Source organism: Eumetopias jubatus, unplaced genomic scaffold, assembly GCF_037043125.1.
Source record: "Eumetopias jubatus isolate StellerSeaLion01/CBP00866 unplaced genomic scaffold, mEumJub1_p1.0 scaffold_2, whole genome shotgun sequence".
Lineage (NCBI taxonomy): Eukaryota > Metazoa > Chordata > Mammalia > Carnivora > Otariidae > Eumetopias > Eumetopias jubatus.
In genome coordinates, this window is record NW_028274808.1 from 167,764,211 (window position 1) to 167,783,561 (window position 19,351).

At 44.7% G+C, this 19,351-nt stretch overlaps 1 protein-coding gene across 1 annotated transcript in view; it reads left to right on the forward strand.

Annotated features, from left to right (window-relative positions):
* The first annotated feature begins 8,274 nt into the window (after window positions 1-8,274).
* Window positions 8,275-19,351, forward strand: part of BEND4 (BEN domain containing 4) — a 28,795-nt gene continuing 17,718 nt past the window's right edge. The window contains exons 1-2 of the mRNA XM_028088657.2: window positions 8,275-8,791; window positions 16,223-16,789. Coding sequence (XP_027944458.2) covers window positions 8,275-8,791; window positions 16,223-16,789 — 1,084 coding nt within the window. The remainder of the gene's footprint in view (window positions 8,792-16,222; window positions 16,790-19,351) is intronic.

A 19,351-nucleotide genomic window follows, 5' to 3' on the forward strand; every position in this document is an offset into this window, starting at 1 on the left:
GTGCAGTGCACACAATATTATATATATATATATATATAATCATTCAAGTTCTGATAGACTTGTTTAAAAAAAAATCAAACACTTGGGGTGCCTCGGTGGCGCAGTTGGTTACGCATCTGACTCTCAGTTTCAGCTCAGGTCTTGATCTCAGGGTCATGAGACTGAGCCCTGTGTCAGGCTCCACACTCAGTGCAGAGTCTGTTTAAGACTCTCTCTCCCTCTGCTTCTGCCCAACCCCACTCTAAAGTAAATAAATAAATCTTTTTCTTAAAAAAAGTTTAAAAAAATAATCAAACACTTAACCCTTCTGACAAAAGTCAGTTTGGTTAACAGAGATGATCATATAACCCACCTATGTGGCATACGTATTAGTTTCCTAGGGCTGTGGTGAGAAAGGACCACAAACTGGAACTGGCACATGCACACACAGGCACACGTAGAGAGCGCCATGTGCACATGAAGGCAGAGGTGGGGTGATGCTTCCACAAGCCAGGGAATACCAGAGATTACCAGCAAACCAGCCACCAGAAGCGAAAGGGGGCTTGTGGGACAGACTCTTCTTCCCAGCCCTCAGAAGGAACTCATCTGGCTGACACCATACTCTTGGACTTCTTGCCTCCAGAACTGTGAGACAATAACTTCCTGTGGTTTGAGCCACCCAGGTGGTGGTACTTGGTTATGATAACGCTAGGAAACAAACACCATCCCTTGCAGAAAAGAAAAGTCTATGATTCTGTAATCATTCACCTTTGATGCTGTCTGGGGGGTGGGGGGGGGAAGACCAGAAGCTTGAATAACCTGAAAAGAGTAGGTTAAAGGGTCATTGCTGATCTTTAAGCAACACATGAAGTTTATTACCAGCTGCCTTTTGAAGACAAAAGAAGAGCAACAAAAACCCAAACCTTCCTTTCTCCTAGCCTAGAAAAGAAATCCCAAAAGCCCAGCTGCCTGGACATTATAGAAGTCAGTTAGAAAATTATCATAATTTTTATAGCAAAAACATATTTCTATTGTTTTTCAGAAATGGGTACTTACAGGAGCTTTGTTGGCAAACCATGGAATACTCCAAACAACCAGTACATCAGTCAAATCCACCTGCTTTCTTGGTTGCAGACATTTGGCATGGATTAACTTGTAGAAATCCCAGTAAACTGCCTAATGTGTGATGTCAGAAAAACCTCAAGTTGCCCATGTCTAAGACTGTTATGTCACTGGCTCATTTCAGAACCCTCTTCATGGAAGCTGGTCCTCCTGTGGTACTCTGGAGTAAGAGTATGAACCCATCCTGTCTGGTTGCAGTACAATATTCATACAAAGAAATGAAGAGAGGGCAGAATGCATCTTGCTGGAGGATCTTGCCGACTCTTCTCCGATACTGAACGCACCATCTGACTTGCTTGTTACCACATCTCCTCAACTTTCACTTAATGACTTTTTCTTTCCATCATTTTCCCTCCTGGCTTTAATATCCAATTTTGTTCTCATAAATATCTCAAGCTCATACTTCTGTTCAGGGTGCTTTCAGTTCTTTGAGGGAAATATTCTTTTAGAAATTGGCCCAAAGTGAAGAATGGAGAATAAAAGATTAAATTTACTAAGCTTGACAAGGTATATTTGCTACTTCTATTCAACAGAAGAACCTTGACTTGAGTTAAATCCTCCAGTGATTTGCTTTGTGACTTTGGGGAAATTTCGTCAATTCCTTGTTCTTCAGTTCCCTTCACTTTAAGAGAAATAGGCCCAACATCTCTTAACAGTGGAAGGGTCAATGAACAAATGAACTAACCCATTATCCTGACCCAAATAGACAATGATGGCCAAATAGACAATGACCCAAATAGACAATGATGGTACTTTTGCTGGAGCCGATGGGAATGTGGTGCTCTCTTTCCACACAGGTGACAACTGCTGATGGCCAGGTGAACACTACAAAGGAAGAGCCTGCCAGAGAACAAAAAAACACAAGGAAAATCAGAGGCGAGAAATGGAGAGAGGTAGATTCCTAATAACACCATAGGAGCATCCATGCCTGCTCTATACCGGATATTCCTCCAGTCTTCAAGATCATGAGAACCTAAAGCATCTTAATCCCTACTCCATTTGCATTGTGTTTCTGTCACTGGCTACTAAAAGAGTTCTAATAAATATATGGAATCCTACTGGTGAGAAAAATATTAATTAAATCAAAGATGACTGTTCTTTTCTAGTCTTTAAAACGATGTGTCCACTCTAAAAAGGTCTTAGAAGCTGTCACAGGAAGGAAAGGGAGGGGATTAAACTTCCTCTGAATAGCTCAAGGGCCAGCAGCTGGAAGAAGCAAATTTGGGTTCAAAGTAAAGAACACCTTTCCGCCATTCAGAGATATATAAAACGGAATGGGCCCCTTCCTGAATATGTTCTGCACGTGTCTAAATTTCTTCCAACCTCACTGCCACTGCACCAGCCCCACTCATCTCAGCTCCCATCTAAACTACTACCAGAGCCTCCTAAAGTCATCTGTGCACTAAGCAGATGTTCATCAAGCCTCTGTTCTGTGCTAGGCACAGTTCTAGATGTTGAGGACTCGGCAGGGAGCAGAACGGACAAAAATCTCCCCCCCCCCAAAGGAGTCCCCCTTCAGGACACGGGAAACAAACAACATATAAGTACGATATACGACATGACAGATGGTGCTAGGTACGAGTGGGAAAGGAGATGTGGAGCGTGGAGGAGGCCTGGATTGCGATAGAAAGAGAGTGATCAGTGAGGCCCTCACTGAAAAAGAGAGGCCAGAGCTAAGACTGGAAGGAGATAAGGTAGGGAATGATGCAGACATGCGGGGAAAGAACACTTGAAGCAGAAGAAAGAAGGACAGTAAGAATCTGGAGGCAGGACATTAGGGCCTCTTCAAGACCAGTGAGGCTGGAGTAGAGTGAGGGAGGGGGAGAGTAGAAGGAATGAGGTCCAACAGGCAGGGAGTGGTTATAGATCATGAGGGGCCTTAAGTAGACAATTAAATATAATTTAAATATAAATTAAAAATAAAATCTGGATTTTACCCTATGGAGGAGAAAGACAATAAAGGGCAGTGGAGAGACATGATTATATTTTAAAAGGGTCACTCAGTCACTGTTTGGAAAATAGATTGTCTTCCTGCTGCCAATCTGATTCTCCATAGTCCATTGTCCACAATGCAGAATAAATCTTTTAAAACATCGTATAGTGACCCAGCAATCCACTCCTGGACATTTACTCCTCCCAAAATAAAATTTACATCCACACAAACACCTGTACATGACTTTTCAGAGCAGCCTTGTCTGTAATAGTCCCAAACTGAAAACAAGCAGAATGTCCTACCATCAGTGAATGGTTAAACAAACTGTGGGACGTCCATAGTATGAAATACAACTCAGCAATAAAAAGGAACAAACTATTGATACACACAACATGGAGAGATCTCAAGGGCACTAAACTAAGTGGAAAATCTCAAAAAATCACATATTGCATGATCCCATTTCTGTAACTACAGTTACATAAAATGTACCCATTGGAAGAAATGAAGGCTACCCAGGACCTTTCTGTACGATCTTTGCAATGTCCTGCAAATCTGCAATTATAGAAAACAAAGTTTTTTCTTAAAAAAGCATTGTAGAAAAGGAATTGTCTTTTGGTGGAAAATTATGCATTGTCTCCATATAGCACACCCTTCCAAGTTATCTGATTCTATTCTTTCATTGTCTTTGAATGATTTTTACAACTTTGAAAGTGTAGATAACTGACAGACATGCAAACTGTCCTGTCCAGTAAAGGCTCCCTTCCTCCCTCACCTGTACCTCCCCATGGAAAAAACCAGTTTGTCCATGGAAAAACCATTTGCACTTTCAATTCAACATTCCTCTATTCCATATCAATTTGTGCTTTTTTGACTTTTCCTTTGAATACTATGAGGGCATCAAACAAGTTAAATAAAATCGTTAACATCTGTTCATTTTTTGTGTGTACATATGAGAGTCATAATTTTACCTTTTCTGAAAATTATCTTTTAAGAGCATCAATCAGGTTGCGTCACTCCCGAGCTTCACCACCTCCAAGCTTCCTGTGGCATTTCAAATGAATGCCAGACATTTCCCAAGGTACACATAACACAGCACACGCTGGGCCCAGCCCACCCCAGGGCCTCATCTCCTCACCCTGCCCCTTGCCCGGACACTCTGGCTTCTTGCCCTTGCTTCAGCTCCCTGAGAACATCCAACGTGTTCCCACCTGCTGGCTCCTGCACTTGTTGTCCCTCAGCCTTGAGTGCTCTTCTCACGGATGGCTCTTTTTCACCAGTAAACTCCCAGCTCAACTGGTCCACCTCAGAGAGGTCGTCTCAAACCATTTATCAAAAGTAACATCCCCATCCTATTTTTTTCATCATAGTTATTTCTATCAGAAATATGATCAATAATAGTATTATGTATTACATATGTTTTATATATTTACTTTATTAGTATAATATTAACTATATAAGTATGCAATGTATTTACATATTATATTATGCGAATATAATATATTGTTTGGTTAGTTTCCAGCTTATTTATTACCTGCCCAACCCAATTCTATAATAGTAGGATCTTGGCATCTGCTTCCATTATATCCTCCAATGCTTAGAAAGGTACCTAGCACATAGTAGGCACTCAATAGATATTTGTTGAATAAATCCTTGGGAGAGCGGTATCTGGCCGGCTCAGTTGGTAGAGCATGCCATCTTGGGGTCATGAGTTCAAGCCCCACATTGGGCATAAAGCTTACTTAAAAAAAAACAACCAACCAACCAACAAATCCTTGGGTGAATGATGCTTCCGGAAGTGGTGAGATCCCCAGGACCGAAGTATTTAGGTATGGTTTGTACAACCACTAAGCAATGTCATAGAAAAGCTATAGGCATAGGATCAGTCACAAGAATAAAAGATCATGAAGGACTCTTCTAGTGCCACGAGTCTATGATTCTGAGGCCACTCCACCCTCTCTGCCATGCAGTGGGAAAAGCAAAGGAGTATTCCTCAGCTCTTTCCCACCAAATGATGGTACGCACACTCCTGTTCCTGCCGCAACATCATCTCAGCATTAAAATGTTGAAGCTAATCAGACATTTAATTTCAAAGTGGAAGGTCATTATCTTGTCACAAAATTTTATTCCAATTACTTTTTTTTCTATTATACGAAATGAATTAAAAGTAGCACAAAACATTGGGAGATCAAACAGTCAATCAGAAGCTCATTAAATATCATTGAAATTGGTGCAATAAAAAGCATTTCCCACAGCTGACTTATTATTTAAAAGCTATATTCTGGATGGCTCAAGGAATTGAATGCTGCCAATCAAAAATCACCCTGTCCATAAATAGCCAACTTGGCTTTAAAAAGTTCACTACCGTTTTTTTCTTTTTTGAGATAAGAGTAAATATCTAAGGAGATTTAAAGCATGGGTGTAATTACCATCCTATCAGCCCCCATGAGACCCTAAAGAGAAGATATCAGCAAAGTCACCATCTGATAATGTAGACTATAACTTAGAGAAAGATGCTTACAAAGTGCTACCAGTGATTTTATAAACACTTCAATACATTACATTTATGTACAATACTCAACTAAGTACAATCCCAGGCAGGGATTAGTGGTCAGTTACAAGTTTAAAATTGAGTCCAACTCCACACTTGGAATAAATGCCCATTTTATCTTCTCAAGAGTGATTATTAAGCACTTCATTTTTCTATGGACCCAGACGTAGGTGACTGTTAGCATGAGGATCTGTAAGTTGACTGTTTCTAAATTTCTAATATTTTTTCTACTAGGAGCCCTCCCCCCACCTTTTCCTTTAAAGCTATACCACTAATTTTAACATTCAGTTTTATAGAAATGACTACTTTTTGATGTATAGGATGACAGGTCCTTTTAGTTGGTAAAATACAACAACAAAAGTACTGTTCCCAGTCTCTTAAGGTGTTTAAGTGGTGAGGATGATACAAACTAAAAATACATAACCAAAAAGAGAAAGCTCTCAGGCATAGGAAATTACTTCTTCAGTAGAAGGACTCAAGAATTTCTCCCCTCTAAACCACCCCACACAAACACTGCCCCCACCCCAATTTCTTTTCAAACGCCAAGAATTAATGGCAAATTATTTGGGAGTAAAGTGGGAGGGAAACATTTCAATGCAAAATTCAGAACTGCTTTACCGAAAGGAAAGTGTGGGGAGGTTTGTTATCATTTATTTCCTCCAGTATATCATTCAATTTCAGCTGTCTCATGTCTCAGAAGAAGCTCCCCCATTTCTCACTTATGTGCCTAAGAAACATCTCTCTGGCATCTCAATCCCTCACCTTGTCTTTTACCAGCATTTCATTATTTCGTAACTGTCCCTCTCATACTTGTCTCCCTGTTTCCTAGTGACCCACGTGTCCTCATTTAGCAGTTTTCAGAAGCCAGGGAGAAACGTTGCAAATAATGTTAAATATGATTAATACCTTGAATTCCTTGAAATATGACATGCATGAGTTACAATGAAACCTCTTTTATTTCCCCATGAAATGCTTTTGCATAATGAGAAAGAAAATGTCCTCTATGCCCTAATCAGCTCTGACAGTTCCTGGACTCCCAAATACTTTTATTTATGGCATTATTTATTTCATCTCTAATAAATGGAAGGGGGGTACCCACAGCATGATCTGAGGAAGCTGAAGGAGAGAGAGAGACTATCCGGGGTGGAAGAACACAGAAGCTGAACCAGCAGAGAGAGGATTCCAAGGTAAGGGAGATATGGGAAATAAGAAGCAAAGGACCCGAACCCCCAAATGGGTCACTTTCCCAAGACTGAAAGAAAAACTCAAAAAGGAATGTAACTTCAGAGTGGTGAGAGGAGACTCATACATTAAGGAGGAGATGCACCCAGATTCCTAACCTGGGGAATGAAGACTGACAGGCTGGAAACCAATCCTGGGAGGGAGTACGCTGGCATCGGCGTCGGCCTAGGAGAAGGATGATTTACTCCAAGGAGCCTCTGGGAGAAGCCAGGGCACTCCTAGATTTGAAGACATCTCTACTCCATGGGGATCCTCCTCCAAACCACAGAAGCTCTTCTCTCATTCAAACAATTACTGGAATTGTGTGTCCTCCAGAAACACCGTCCTGGTGGCCCCAGATGCAGTGAGAAGCTCGCTGGGTTCTACAGGGAACGAGCAATCGGGCCACCTTGGTTCTCACATTTACGTATATATCAAATGACACTGTTGAAAGTATTTAATCACCATCCCAAAGGGAGGTATCAGGTCAGATTTTTTCCCTCAATTGCACAGAGTCTACGTGCTATGAGGATACGAATTCAAATGATCTGGATGCATGTCTACACTCTGCCACACACTCCCGAGTGTCTGGCTTTGGGCAATTACCTCGCGGAGCCTCTGTCTACTCATCTGTAGAATGGGGTAAATGATTCTGCTACATTCTCGGGGCCCCTACGGGAAATTAATAAAATAATGTGAAAGTCCGAGAGCCCGTACGCTCGTGGGATCTACAAGAGCTCAAAGGTCACATGCTGCGTGTGGGCGGACCCCGAGACGCGCAAACAACGCGCAGCGACCCTAGGTCAAGACCTGCAAGGTGTTCTTTTCCAAAGGTTGGGGGAGCAATTCCCGAGGGGCAGAACTGGCTGCAATACCTTCCCAAGGCACGCACGCCCCGCCCCAGCTACTACCAGCCCCTCTGTGCAACCCCGAGAGTTTAGGGTCACGTAGGGGGCGCCAGGAGCTCATTTCCGAAGCTGAACCCCGCCTGCAACGGCAAAGGCTTCAAGTCCGCACCTGGGGCTCCAAAGTCTCGCGCTGGCCGGGACCTCGCCCTGTTTATCCGCGCGCCCTCGGGATCCGGCTTTTCCCTTCCCTCCCCCCGTCGGAGGCGCACACCCGGCGCGCGGACCCCACGGGCGGCGGCGGCGGCGGCGCCAGGCCCCGCCCCCATTATCATTAGCAGATATTACCCTAAACACTTGCTCTTTACCTCCTTTCTCCCTCCAGGCATTGGCGAGGCGGCCTGTCAATCAGCGCTCGGGCGGCAGCCCCCCGCGCGGGGGCTCAGCGATGCCAGCCTCAGCGACAGGCGGCAGTGGCGGCGGCGGCGGCGGCCCAGGCACAGGCACACACCCTCCCACACGCGCGCACTCGGGCAGAGCCCGCGGGCGGGAGGCGGAGGCACCCTCGGAGGCCGGCGCCCGGCGGGGAGGGGGCGTGCGACCGGGGACCGGCCCCGAGGCGCAGGATGGAGGAGGAGATGCAGCCGGCGGAGGAGGGGCCCAGCGTCCCCAAAATCTACAAGCAGCGCAGCCCCTACAGCGTCCTCAAGACGTTCCCCAGCAAGAGACCGGCGCTGGCCAAGCGCTACGACAGACCCACCCTGGTGGAGCTGCCGCACGTCCGGCCGCCGCCGCCGCCCCCGCCGCCCCCGCCGCCCTTCGCGCCGCACGCCGCCGTCTCCATCAGCAGCAGCGAGCCGCCGCCGCCGCCGCCGCCGCCGCCGCCGCAGCAGCAGTTCCAGGCGCAGAGCTCCTACACCCCCGGGCCCGGCCGGGCCGCCGCCGCCGCCTCATCGTCGTCTCCATCCTGCACGCCCGCCGCGTCCCAGGGCCACCTGAGGACTCCGGCGCCGCCGCCGGCGTCCCCCGCCGCCTCCTCATCCTCGTCCTTCGCCGCCGTCGTCAGGTATGGCCCGGGCCCGGCGGCCGCAACGGGCAGCAGCAGCGCAGGCAGCGACGGCGCCAGCCTGGAGCTCAGTGCAGGTACCAACTCCTGGGCGCAACTTTCCTTCCCGCCCGGCCGCGGGGAGGGGTGGGGGCCCCGGGAACCAGAAGCTGGGCATGGCGGACCCCCTTTCGCGCGCCGGGCCTGGCGGGAGGGGCGCGGGGGGAGAGGGGTCGGCGCGGTACGGGCTGAGAGAGAGTCAGGGCGTCGGAGCGCAACCCTGAGGCCTCCACGCACCGGCAGCAACTTCTAGAGGATTCCCCGCCGCCGCCGCCGCCGCCGCCGCCGCCGCGTGCGGAGCTTCCGACGGCGAGCGCGCCTCCTAACAGGTGGCTCCGCGCTCGGATCCAGCTCGGCGCCCAGGAAGCGGGGCGGTGGCGGTCGGCGGCCGGGGTCCTTCGGACGGGGGGTCGGGGAGGCAGCCTCGGCGCCGAGGTTGCGCGCCGGACACCCCAGGGTGGCGGCCACGGCCGCACGGGGAGAGGCTGGCGCTGCTTTGGCGGCGCTCGGGGACGCCCTCCCTTTACCCTGGGCTGCTGCACTTTTTCCTTCCACTTTTCCTTTATCTCTCTTTCTTCTCCGCTTGTTTTTCCTTCTCTGTCTCCCTCCTTACCTTCCGGTCCTCTTTTTCACCACCTATTTGAGGCACTCTGACTCTGTCGCGGTCCAATCGGCTGGCTCTTGGGCTCGCTCTTTTTCTGTGTGCTCGTGTTTCTCGTGCGCGCGCTGTCTCTGCTCTCTCTGGCCCTCTTTCCCCACCGACCCCAGAGTCCCGGCCCGGGGGTGTAAGAGAGCGGGGTCCTCTGCACCAGCCCGCCAGGTGGACCTGGCGCTCGGCCCTGCGGCGGACTTTAGGGAGGGGGACGTCCCGCCCCCTCCCCCAGCCCAGGGACACCCCTCCCCCGGGCGCTCCGGGCCCGCCGCCCACGCCCCCCGCGCAGAGGGATGGGGCTGCGAGCATCTGAGCCCCAGCCCTGAAGAAAGGCCTGGTGGGGAGCGCCCACCCCAGGGAACGAGGCTCCTCTCCACTGGGAGCCTGCAGGAGGTCCCCTGGGAAAAGCCCGCTCTCCTTCGGGAGGTGGGCTGGTAGAAAGGCCACAGCCTGGGGCCTGCGCCCGGGGGCACTCTGCGCTCCCTCGGGGCGCGGAGCCGCGTTTATCTCGCTCCTGAGAACTAAAAGTTCCTGCTGAGGCCTTTCATGGCATTTTAGAGCCCCCCCCCCCCAATTCTGCGCATCCATGGATCCAAGGCTTTTGTCCCAATGAAAATATGAGCATTGTCTCTAAATGAGTTATAGAGGCCTGTGCTAACGTTACGTTGTTTGTCAGTATTTTGACGCATGAAGGATTGGTTTTAAGAAAGAAAATCTAATTACAGGTAATAGTGAAGACTTGTTCTGTCACATCTCTCACTGATTTGGAGACGTTTGACGGCTTTGAGTTGGGTTCTTATGTAGGTGTTCTTATTGTTTGTGGGGTGGTTTGTTGGTTTTTGGTTTTTGGGTTTTTGGTTTTTTTTTTCAGTTGCTCTTGACCCGATATTCTGTTGTGTTTTTATATTCATTGTTAGGTTACTCACCCATTTCCCTTTTGTCCGTTATTTTTCTTCTGTGTTCTCCCCTTCTTAGTAAGGTTTGTGTTCTTTTCTCTCTGGATTTGGAGTCTTATTTTCTTCTAATTCATGCCCATGTTTATTGCCTTGTTCTGCTTTATCTTTGTTTTATATGTTGTTTCTCCCCAGTTTGGGTCTTTTTCCCATTTTCTATGTTTTGCCTACCCCTTTGCATAACTTTAGTTCCACCATGTTCACTGGAGGTTCCCCCACCTTTTAATCTGCCTGTTGAGTCTTTAATCTCATCTTGCTTTCTGCTTTCAGTCTTTGCTGACTGTCTTTCAATCTTTTACTTCCTTTTATACACTATAAATCTGCCCCCTCCTTTCCATTTTCATTCATAGTTTTAACCTTGCTTTTTCCTGCTCTTTTTCCTGCATTGTTTCTTTTTTCTACACCAGCCACTTGCTGTCCTTTCCGTGCTCCCTCCTACTCTGACGGTGTCCTTGCTGTCTTTCGTCCACAAGGAGTTTGTGTGGTTTTCCTTTTCACCTTGTTGTAAATGTTCTCTTTCAGTGTTTCGTCCTAGTTAATTTCGTCTCTGTCCCCAGGTGGAAATCACAACATCACTGCATCTAAAAGAGTGAAAGGGGCTTTATTTGATGCCCCCTCAAACTCCCTCTATTTTTTATTTCCTTTTATTCTCAAGGCTGCTGTGGCTGCTGCTTTTCTTTTTTTCTTTAAGGTCATAGAGAGGTAAGCTTGATAGCACCAAGGGCAGGATGCCATGTGCTTGTTGGAAAGACAGGAATTGGTTGGTAGGTTTCTTCCATGCAGTGAGGAAAATGGTCTGGCAGCAAAAAAGAAAAGAAAAAAAAGCCGTAGTATTAGACATCATGAATTGTGGTCATAATATGAATCATTGATGGACAAAGCCGTCTCTTAACGGGCACAGAGATGTGAGTGGCCATCAGAGGGACAGTCACCTGAAGAGCTGATTGGCTCTTTGAGGAACTAGTGGTTCCACTTTGAACCAATGAGCATGTGTGCCCAGACAGACACCATTTCAGCATATTGGGGAGGGGGCTGGGGAGGGGGACAGTTGCTTGTTGCACCCTCACGAAAGTGTTATTGCAGCTACTCCAGCTACCTAGTAAACGGAAAATAGTCAACACATCCATGTGATGAATCGAGTCAAGGATAGAAGAGCTATAACTGAGCGTCAAGAGTAAATGCAGTGAAAAGATGAAAAGGTTGAAATGAATCTTATTTGCCATTAAGAGCCATAAGCCATTGAGAGGAGAAATGTGTGATTAAAAATAGATTTTTCAGCATTCTTATAAAATCTCATGAAGAGTATAATTTTCCTTAAAAGGGGTAATATACCATGGTTTTAAAAGCATATTTTTCCTCTGTGGGAGGCTTAGAGTTAAAATCCACGTAGATCTTGATATGCAGCCTAAATTTGGCATCAGGAAATGGGAAATTGCATCTTTAAGCAGAGTACAATCAAAAATGAATTACAATAAATCCTATATAATTGCATAGGTCATTCTCTTTAATGAGATTTTATTAACCTGACTGTCAAGCTTTTGAGTCAGGCAGATATTTTATCTTCTTCAACTGATAAAAGTGTCAGCTATAAACCACCATATAAATATTCATAAATCTACACATCTGTGGCAGCCTATCAGCATCATTCTTTTGGACATTAAAAGCATTCTAATTACTTTCTGTCTAGCAGAGCTGAAATGCTGCCTGTTATAGTATGTGCTTGGCAGGCATGATTGCTTTTGTTTGCCATCACAAATAGCAGCATCCTATTTTATATACCGATGGTCCAGAAAATATTCAGGGATTGACTGAGCAGGATGAATATTAGGAAGCACCATCTGGTTTTGATAGCACCGAGTATATTAACTCATCTGTTAATTTTTGACACATCATTGATTTATTTATTTAGAAAAATTGCATCCTGTTTTGCTGTGTTGATGTTTGCCATTATGAAAAAAAATTGGATGGCATTTTTTTTAAAAGACATAGTTCATTGATTTAAGACAAGGGTGATGCTCCCAAAGATGCTTTCATTTCCTAACTTCTATTTGCTATGCCATGAAGTCCTCTCTTAAGTTATATTAGTGTTTTAGGGAAATTATCTATATTGGATAAGCTGAAAAATCCTTTTGGTAGATATAACGTATGGATACATGATAGCACATCACAAAAATTTTTTTTCTGCTTCTGCATTTTTAATATTAATATATTTCACCCTTCGCTGGGCTAAAATCAAAAGGTTACCACTAATCTCAATGACTGTGATCTCCCTCATAGTAACAAATACTCCTGGGTATATGCTGTGATGGGCAAATTCCATTCAAGGCTTTACTTACAAAGAAGGACATTAAAGTAAGGCGCCTGTGTTTGATTGCCGAGTTCCCATCCCTCTTCTTATTCACTTATCAGATTTAGGATGGATTAAACCACTTAAATTCAGAAGAATTTCTAGAAATGAATTTTTTAAGCCACTTATATTCAGAAGATTTTCTAGAAATGAATTTTTTAATTAAAAAAATAATCACGGGTTCAGATTTTGGAATCAGACTAGGCACAATTTGCAACATATCCCAACAGATTGCACAGTAGAGCAAAATAAATTACAAGTGGTCACTTTACAGTGCTTCGTGATTGCGATTTATTAACATTTTGCAGTGTTTACTTTTAGAGAAGTTAGGAATAAAGTAGGTAGTTTTAAAGCCCCTTTGTAAACTGTTGACTTTGTACTTTTCCTGCCATCACTTGAGTGGAGCATTCTGTAACTAGGGGGAAAAAACAGTTAAAGAAATTCAAAATACATGTTCACACTTTGCTCAATTAAGAATCATGGGTCAGTGACCATTCAATTGTGTTCATACGAAAACAGAACTTTTCTCTATTTCTTAGCGATAATGGGCATTGCACAGTACTTGCATTTCTAATTATATTCTGTCTGGAAGGCTGAAGTATTGCTGGCTGCAGTACGTAGTAAGTAGAAAGATGTGCTGTTTTCTGCCAAGTGTGATGGTAATATTTTTCATCGTATTCTTCCATGTATTGATGTTAAAACACTATTTGAACGTTTTAAGGTACCAAAAAGAGGAGAAATTCAACTTTAGGGCTTATGGTTGCTATTTTTGCATCTCAGTTCTTAGAACAAATTCAGAATGAAGCATTTTTAAAAACTGAAGGCAAGAGCTGTGTTGTGTTTGTAGCTACCCTCTGATATTCTGAGAGCGCTTTAATACGTTATCTTCATAATGTAGTGTATCGCATAATGATTTTTTCTCAGCATATTATGAGTTTATCCGTCAATTAAGAAAACAAATCATGCTTGTCCCTAAGTCAGGTTTTTTTCCCTTAAAATCTATACCGTAATGTGATTTAGCAATATGATGAAAGCTACTGAGTGTGCTTTAGGACATTGAACAGATATATTCGAGTAATTCTTTATAGACACTTCTATTTTAGCCCTTCTTTTCATATTTTCCTCTCATCAAGGTTATGTTAAAGGTGTATAGGATGTAAATCAGTTGGGACTGTGCTGATTAAAATGCAAACAGTAAATACAACTTCAGGTCTAGAATGGGATTATAGGATTAAAATGAATGAAAACTACTAGTGTGCTAGAATTGAAAATTCCCAATCAATATCATCCTTTGATTTTACTAATAAAAGAACAAAAACCTGGAAGTGAAAATGACAATGCAACATTCTAAGTCCTCCCACTTGTATGGTTCAACTGTTTACTTTGTTTATTTGGTTTGGGTCAACGTAAAGAAATAATACCAAATATCTGAGGTCTTTCCCCATTACTTTTTGGTTTAAATCGTGGGCCCAGTTCTCCCCTTCCACCTGGCAGGGGACAGAGGCATCAATTCCAGTGTTTTGGTGTAAAAAGATACTTCCCATATCCACATTCCTTTTTCTCCCAAATAGCGAGTGGACTTTATCCTGGCTGCTGCTTCAACAAAGTTCCCAGCCCATCAACCAATTCTAGCCTGAAACTGTACTTGATATCTGGTTCTTCGGGACTCAAAAATCATTGTATAAAAAACAGGCCTGTGCCTAATATGTGTGGGATTTAGGACAAGAGTACAAATGCAGGCCTTCATACCATATATCTAAATAATTAACAAATTGTTAAATAAAGTATGTTCCCATCCACCTACCTTGATAAATACACCTTCTTAATGACCAGATTTGATTTTGGAGTTTTCAGCCAGCCCATGGCCTTCTCTCCCCACCCCCAGCTTCATCTTCCACTAGGAGGAACCTCACATACACAGGAATGGATGCCCCAGTCCAAACTTCCAGGCTCTGGCACCATGGTCTGTCTTTGGGAGAATGGCTCAGGGAAGAGTCCAACACAGGCCCTCGAAGCAGTTTGAGTAAGGAATTCCTGGATCTTGGGTACCTCACCATGGGGAGAGGGTGGGATGGAGGAGGATGGTTAGGGCAGGGGCCCTCCTGCCTGTGTCTAAGGGTTATGTTGTCCCTAGGGGTGAGAAAGCACTATGCCAGGAAGAACGCAGTCCTGTGGACTCGCAGCGTGCCCAGAGTGCTCTTGCCACCCCAGCCAAGGAAACGTGAAATGCTATAAACTAAGATCTACTTATTTACAAGAGGCCCTGCATATATTCAGTAAATATTTCATTGTCCCCACAGAAGCCCTCAAGCATCTCACTATTTTTCATTTTGGAAGTTTATCCCCCCCCCCCCAAAAATAACAGCTGATCAACATGTTCGGAGACAACAAGTAGCTAGATAAATTTCTATCATAAATAGTTACCGGCATCTAAAATCTATAGTATTTTGTTTGTGGCCATTATTCTGAGTAGGGAGGAGAGGAAATGAGAGGCATCCACCACCTCTATGTAAGCCTTATAAAGTATCCCTTTGTATTTATAAATAGTCCATTCCGGGTGGTGGTCAGGAAAGAAGAAAATGTACCTGGTGACATTTGCATTTAGGGTGAATGTTCAGGACCCTTTGACAACATGAAAACATGTTTTCACAATTTGAAGGGTTTTTGCTTGTTTTTCTAAACTGATTGCTTTCCACTTGGTTTTTGCTTTTCATCGATTGACGATTAATATGCTTTTGAATATGTTTCTGTGAACTAACCACCACTCTAGACACATGCCATTTTAAGAGACGTGGCAGTCTAATGGAAGAGGCTCTAAGAAGAGGCACTGCTGCTTTTCACGTGATACTTAATACAGATTGGCCTAAACATTGGCCTTGACAAGAAATCCAGGTTCACAGATAAATGAAAAGAAAGCATAGTGAACACAGATGTGGGATAACACAGTTTTGCTTTTGGGCTCATCATCATTTGCCTTATAGGCCACTCTTTGTTTTACCTTAGATGTCTAGTGAGCTCTTCAAAAGGACTTATCTTTCTCCAGTTTGCATCTGGGAGCAACGTACTCTCGGCAGGGATTGTATCAGCTGATTAATAGCAAGGGCATGAGGGCACTCCAGAAATAGAAGTAATGATTGCTGTAAGCCCTCCTATCAATGAGGAATTGAGTCTGCCGTGGCTGGCTCGATTCATTAGAGTAAGGATATTAATGAAGCCAAAGGTGTGAGTTCAGACCTGTGCAGGCCAGTTAATGCCACAGCAAGGGAGAGCTCTGTATGGTGCCCAAAGTCACAGTCCGGCCATTTCCCAGAGTGAGGGGGTGGGGGTAACTCTTCAGGCACCCCTCTGGTTACAGAATGACAGGAAGCTAATGCATCCTATCTTGTCACCTTAGTTTGGGACGAAGAGTAAAAATACCTATTTTTAACATTTTTGAATGTTAAGCTCAACATTGAGGACCGCACTTACCCCTAGTCTTTGGCTATCCGACTCTGATGTGTCTTTTCATGTGTTTCAGAGAGTCGAATGATCTTGGATGCCTTTGCCCAGCAATGCAGTCGAGTTCTTAGTCTCTTAAATTGTGGAGGAAAGCTTCTGGACTCCAACCATTCCCAATCCATGATTTCTTGCGTAAAGCAGGAAGGCTCGAGTTATACTGAAAGACAGGAGCAGTGTCCCATCGGGAAAGGGGTCCACAGTCAGACCTCAGATAACGTAGACGTAGACATGCAATATATGCAAAGGAAACAACAGACTTCTGCCTTTTTGAGGGTTTTCACTGACTCCCTACAAAATTACCTGCTCTCGGGGAGCTTCCCGACTCCAAACGCCTCATCGGTCAGTGAGTACGGCCACCTGGCCGACGTGGATCCTCTGTCAACCTCCCCCGTGCATACACTAGGTGGCTGGACCTCCCCGGCAACCTCTGAATCCCATGGTCACCCATCCTCTTCTACGCTGCCAGAGGAGGAGGAAGAGGAGGAAGAGGAAGGCTACTGTCCGAGATGTCAAGAACTGGAGCAGGAGGTTATTTCACTGCAACAAGAAAATGAAGAGCTCAGACGGAAATTAGAGAGCATCCCAGGTACTGTGCCATTTTCCTTGCCAGCTGCCTGCAGATCCTTCCTCCCATTGTCTCAGCTCTGTGTGTGTGTGTGTGTGTGTGTGTGTGTGTGTGTGTGTGTGTGTGTGTAGGTATGTGTATCTATTTTTCATTTTGGCCAGCAAGGGAGAAAAGTTGGGAAAAAACAGACATGCACACAGGGTGGCCTTCGCCTTTCAGTGCCAAACGGAAATTTCAGGACAAACTACTAGCCTTGTCCTGTTGATGTTTAGGTCGGGGCAAGGCCTGAAGACCACCGTCCTGTTTAAAGATGTCTCTATCCATATAAAAGTGATTCTAGACTTGACTGAAGAGTGCAGTAGGCCAAGCGTCATGACTCTCCGTTTTCGTCAAAAAGTGACCCTCTTTTTTAAAAGCAGCTTTTGTATTTTTAAAGACTTCATTATATGTGTTTTATTAGTAATAGAGAGTAAAATGGAATGATGCTTTCAGAGGGGGTACGTGAGTTGTACTGAGCAAGTGGTCTCTTCTGTTCCGTTAATTTCTTGCCATTCTTGCTAAGTTTCTGCAGGCATAGTCTCGGTTTAGCATGCAGGTTCCCCCTGAAAGTTGGTAAGCAACTGTAAACTAAGAGGAATAGATCTGAGACAGACCAGTAATTAAGCTGATCCCAAACTGTTTGTGCCCCTGGCGAAACAGGCATTTCCTGCCTCTTAGAGACACTAGATTTGGAGAGTTAGTAAAGTCATCTTTATGGCAAGATCTTCCCTGGGTTGCAAAGCCATGTTTTTACCTAAGTACCGATTTTGCTTCTATCTTTGAATTCATCCTTGCATGTCCGTGACTTACAAAAGACAGTAAGATCATTAGAAAAAAATCTTCAAACCCCGTTAATCACGCAGCCCCTTAATAAACATTTTTGAGCGTGTACCCACCAGTGTTCACATTTATTGGTTAATTACATACATGTCCTACTCTACTAATATAGTGTGTTCAAAATAAAATATATATAACACATTAAAAAATTTTAAGGCTGATACATAAATAGAAATAGAATGTTCTTTTCCTAACTCAATGTCTTTGAACCACTCAGTCTGGCAGCTGACTTAAAAAGAAGGAAATATTGAAGAATACTGTCCACTTGTTTATTAGTACACAGACAAAGCAAAAACAAAAGCAAGAACAAAAGCAAGTGTTAAGAATTGCCAAACCAGAAATTTATTTTCCTTCCATCCTTTCATTTAAAAGCATCCCCCAAATAGACCTGAGGTTTGGTTCAGGATATTTTGGAATTAGATGTAGTGCAATTGTGTTGTGGGGGAGAATGAGGAGGAGGTGAAGTAAATCCTTTCTTTTCCTTTGCCTTTGAGCCCTGGGGTTAGATAAAAGGTCGTGGTGTCTTTCCAAGCCAGCAGGCGGCAACTGCAGGAGACCCAGGGTAGAACTTAATGCAGGGGAACCAGGGCTGCTCTGGGTTCTCCCAAGTCCGAGAGAGTGGGTTACAGCTAACACACTGTGGGGTTTTACAGCTTTCACAGTTCCATAAATTATGGTTGGTTAACTTGGAGTTTTATCCCCAAAGGAGTATTTTCCATCTTGCTCCCCATCCTCCTCTTTCCCTGGGGGAGAAAATAGTGCCCTGGAGATCAACGAATTTTAGATACTTATATCAGCCATTCAGAACTGTGGCTCAGAGTTTCAGAGTGCAGGGACAGGTAACACAGATGTCCAGAGTGGTATTGTCTACTTCCCAGTCCTAAATGCTTGTCCTCGGCAAATACCAAACAACCTTGGGGTTTAGTCCTCCTCACGTTTCCCAAATCTGTACCGAATAACTCATCGCTGACCTGCCGTTAATCACTGTCTCTGTTTCCCAGAAAGATGGAAATGCTGCAATTTCTTGAGGCTTCTAGATGGTCCGATATTGAATGACACTTGTTGAAATTAGGCTGTGGTCACCACTGTTAGGGTAAACAGTCCAGCCCTGTTGACAGCCCCCTCCATGAACTTCAATCAAAAGCCATTTCACATGGAGAACCATGGTTGCTGTAAATAATCCATACTGAAACCCAACTATATAAACAAAAATCAATTTGTTGGGGCACCTGGGTGGCTCAGTTGTTTAGGTGTCTGCTTTTGGCTTAGGTCATGTTCTCAAGGTCCCAGGATCGAGCCCCATGTCAGGCCCCCTGCTCAGTGGGGAGTCTGTTTCTCCCTCTCTCTCTCTGCCCCTCTCCCTGCTGGTGCATGCTCTCTCTTTCTCTCAGATAAATAAAATCTTTATAAAAAAGAAAAGAAAGTCAGTCTGTCAGTTATGAATAGAAAAAAAATAGTATAAAATTCAAGAAAGATTAGCTATTTAAGGGGTGCCTGGGTGGTTCAGTCAGTTAAGCATCTGACTCAGTTTCAGCTCAGGTCATGATCTGAGGTCGTGAGATCGACCCCCATGTCAGGCTCCAGGCTGGGCATGGAGTCTGCTTGAGATGCTCTCTCTTCCTCCGTCCCCCCGCCCCTCCCCCATGCACACATACTCACTCTCTCTAAGAAAAAAAGAAAGAAAGATTAGCTTATTTGTGATTACTT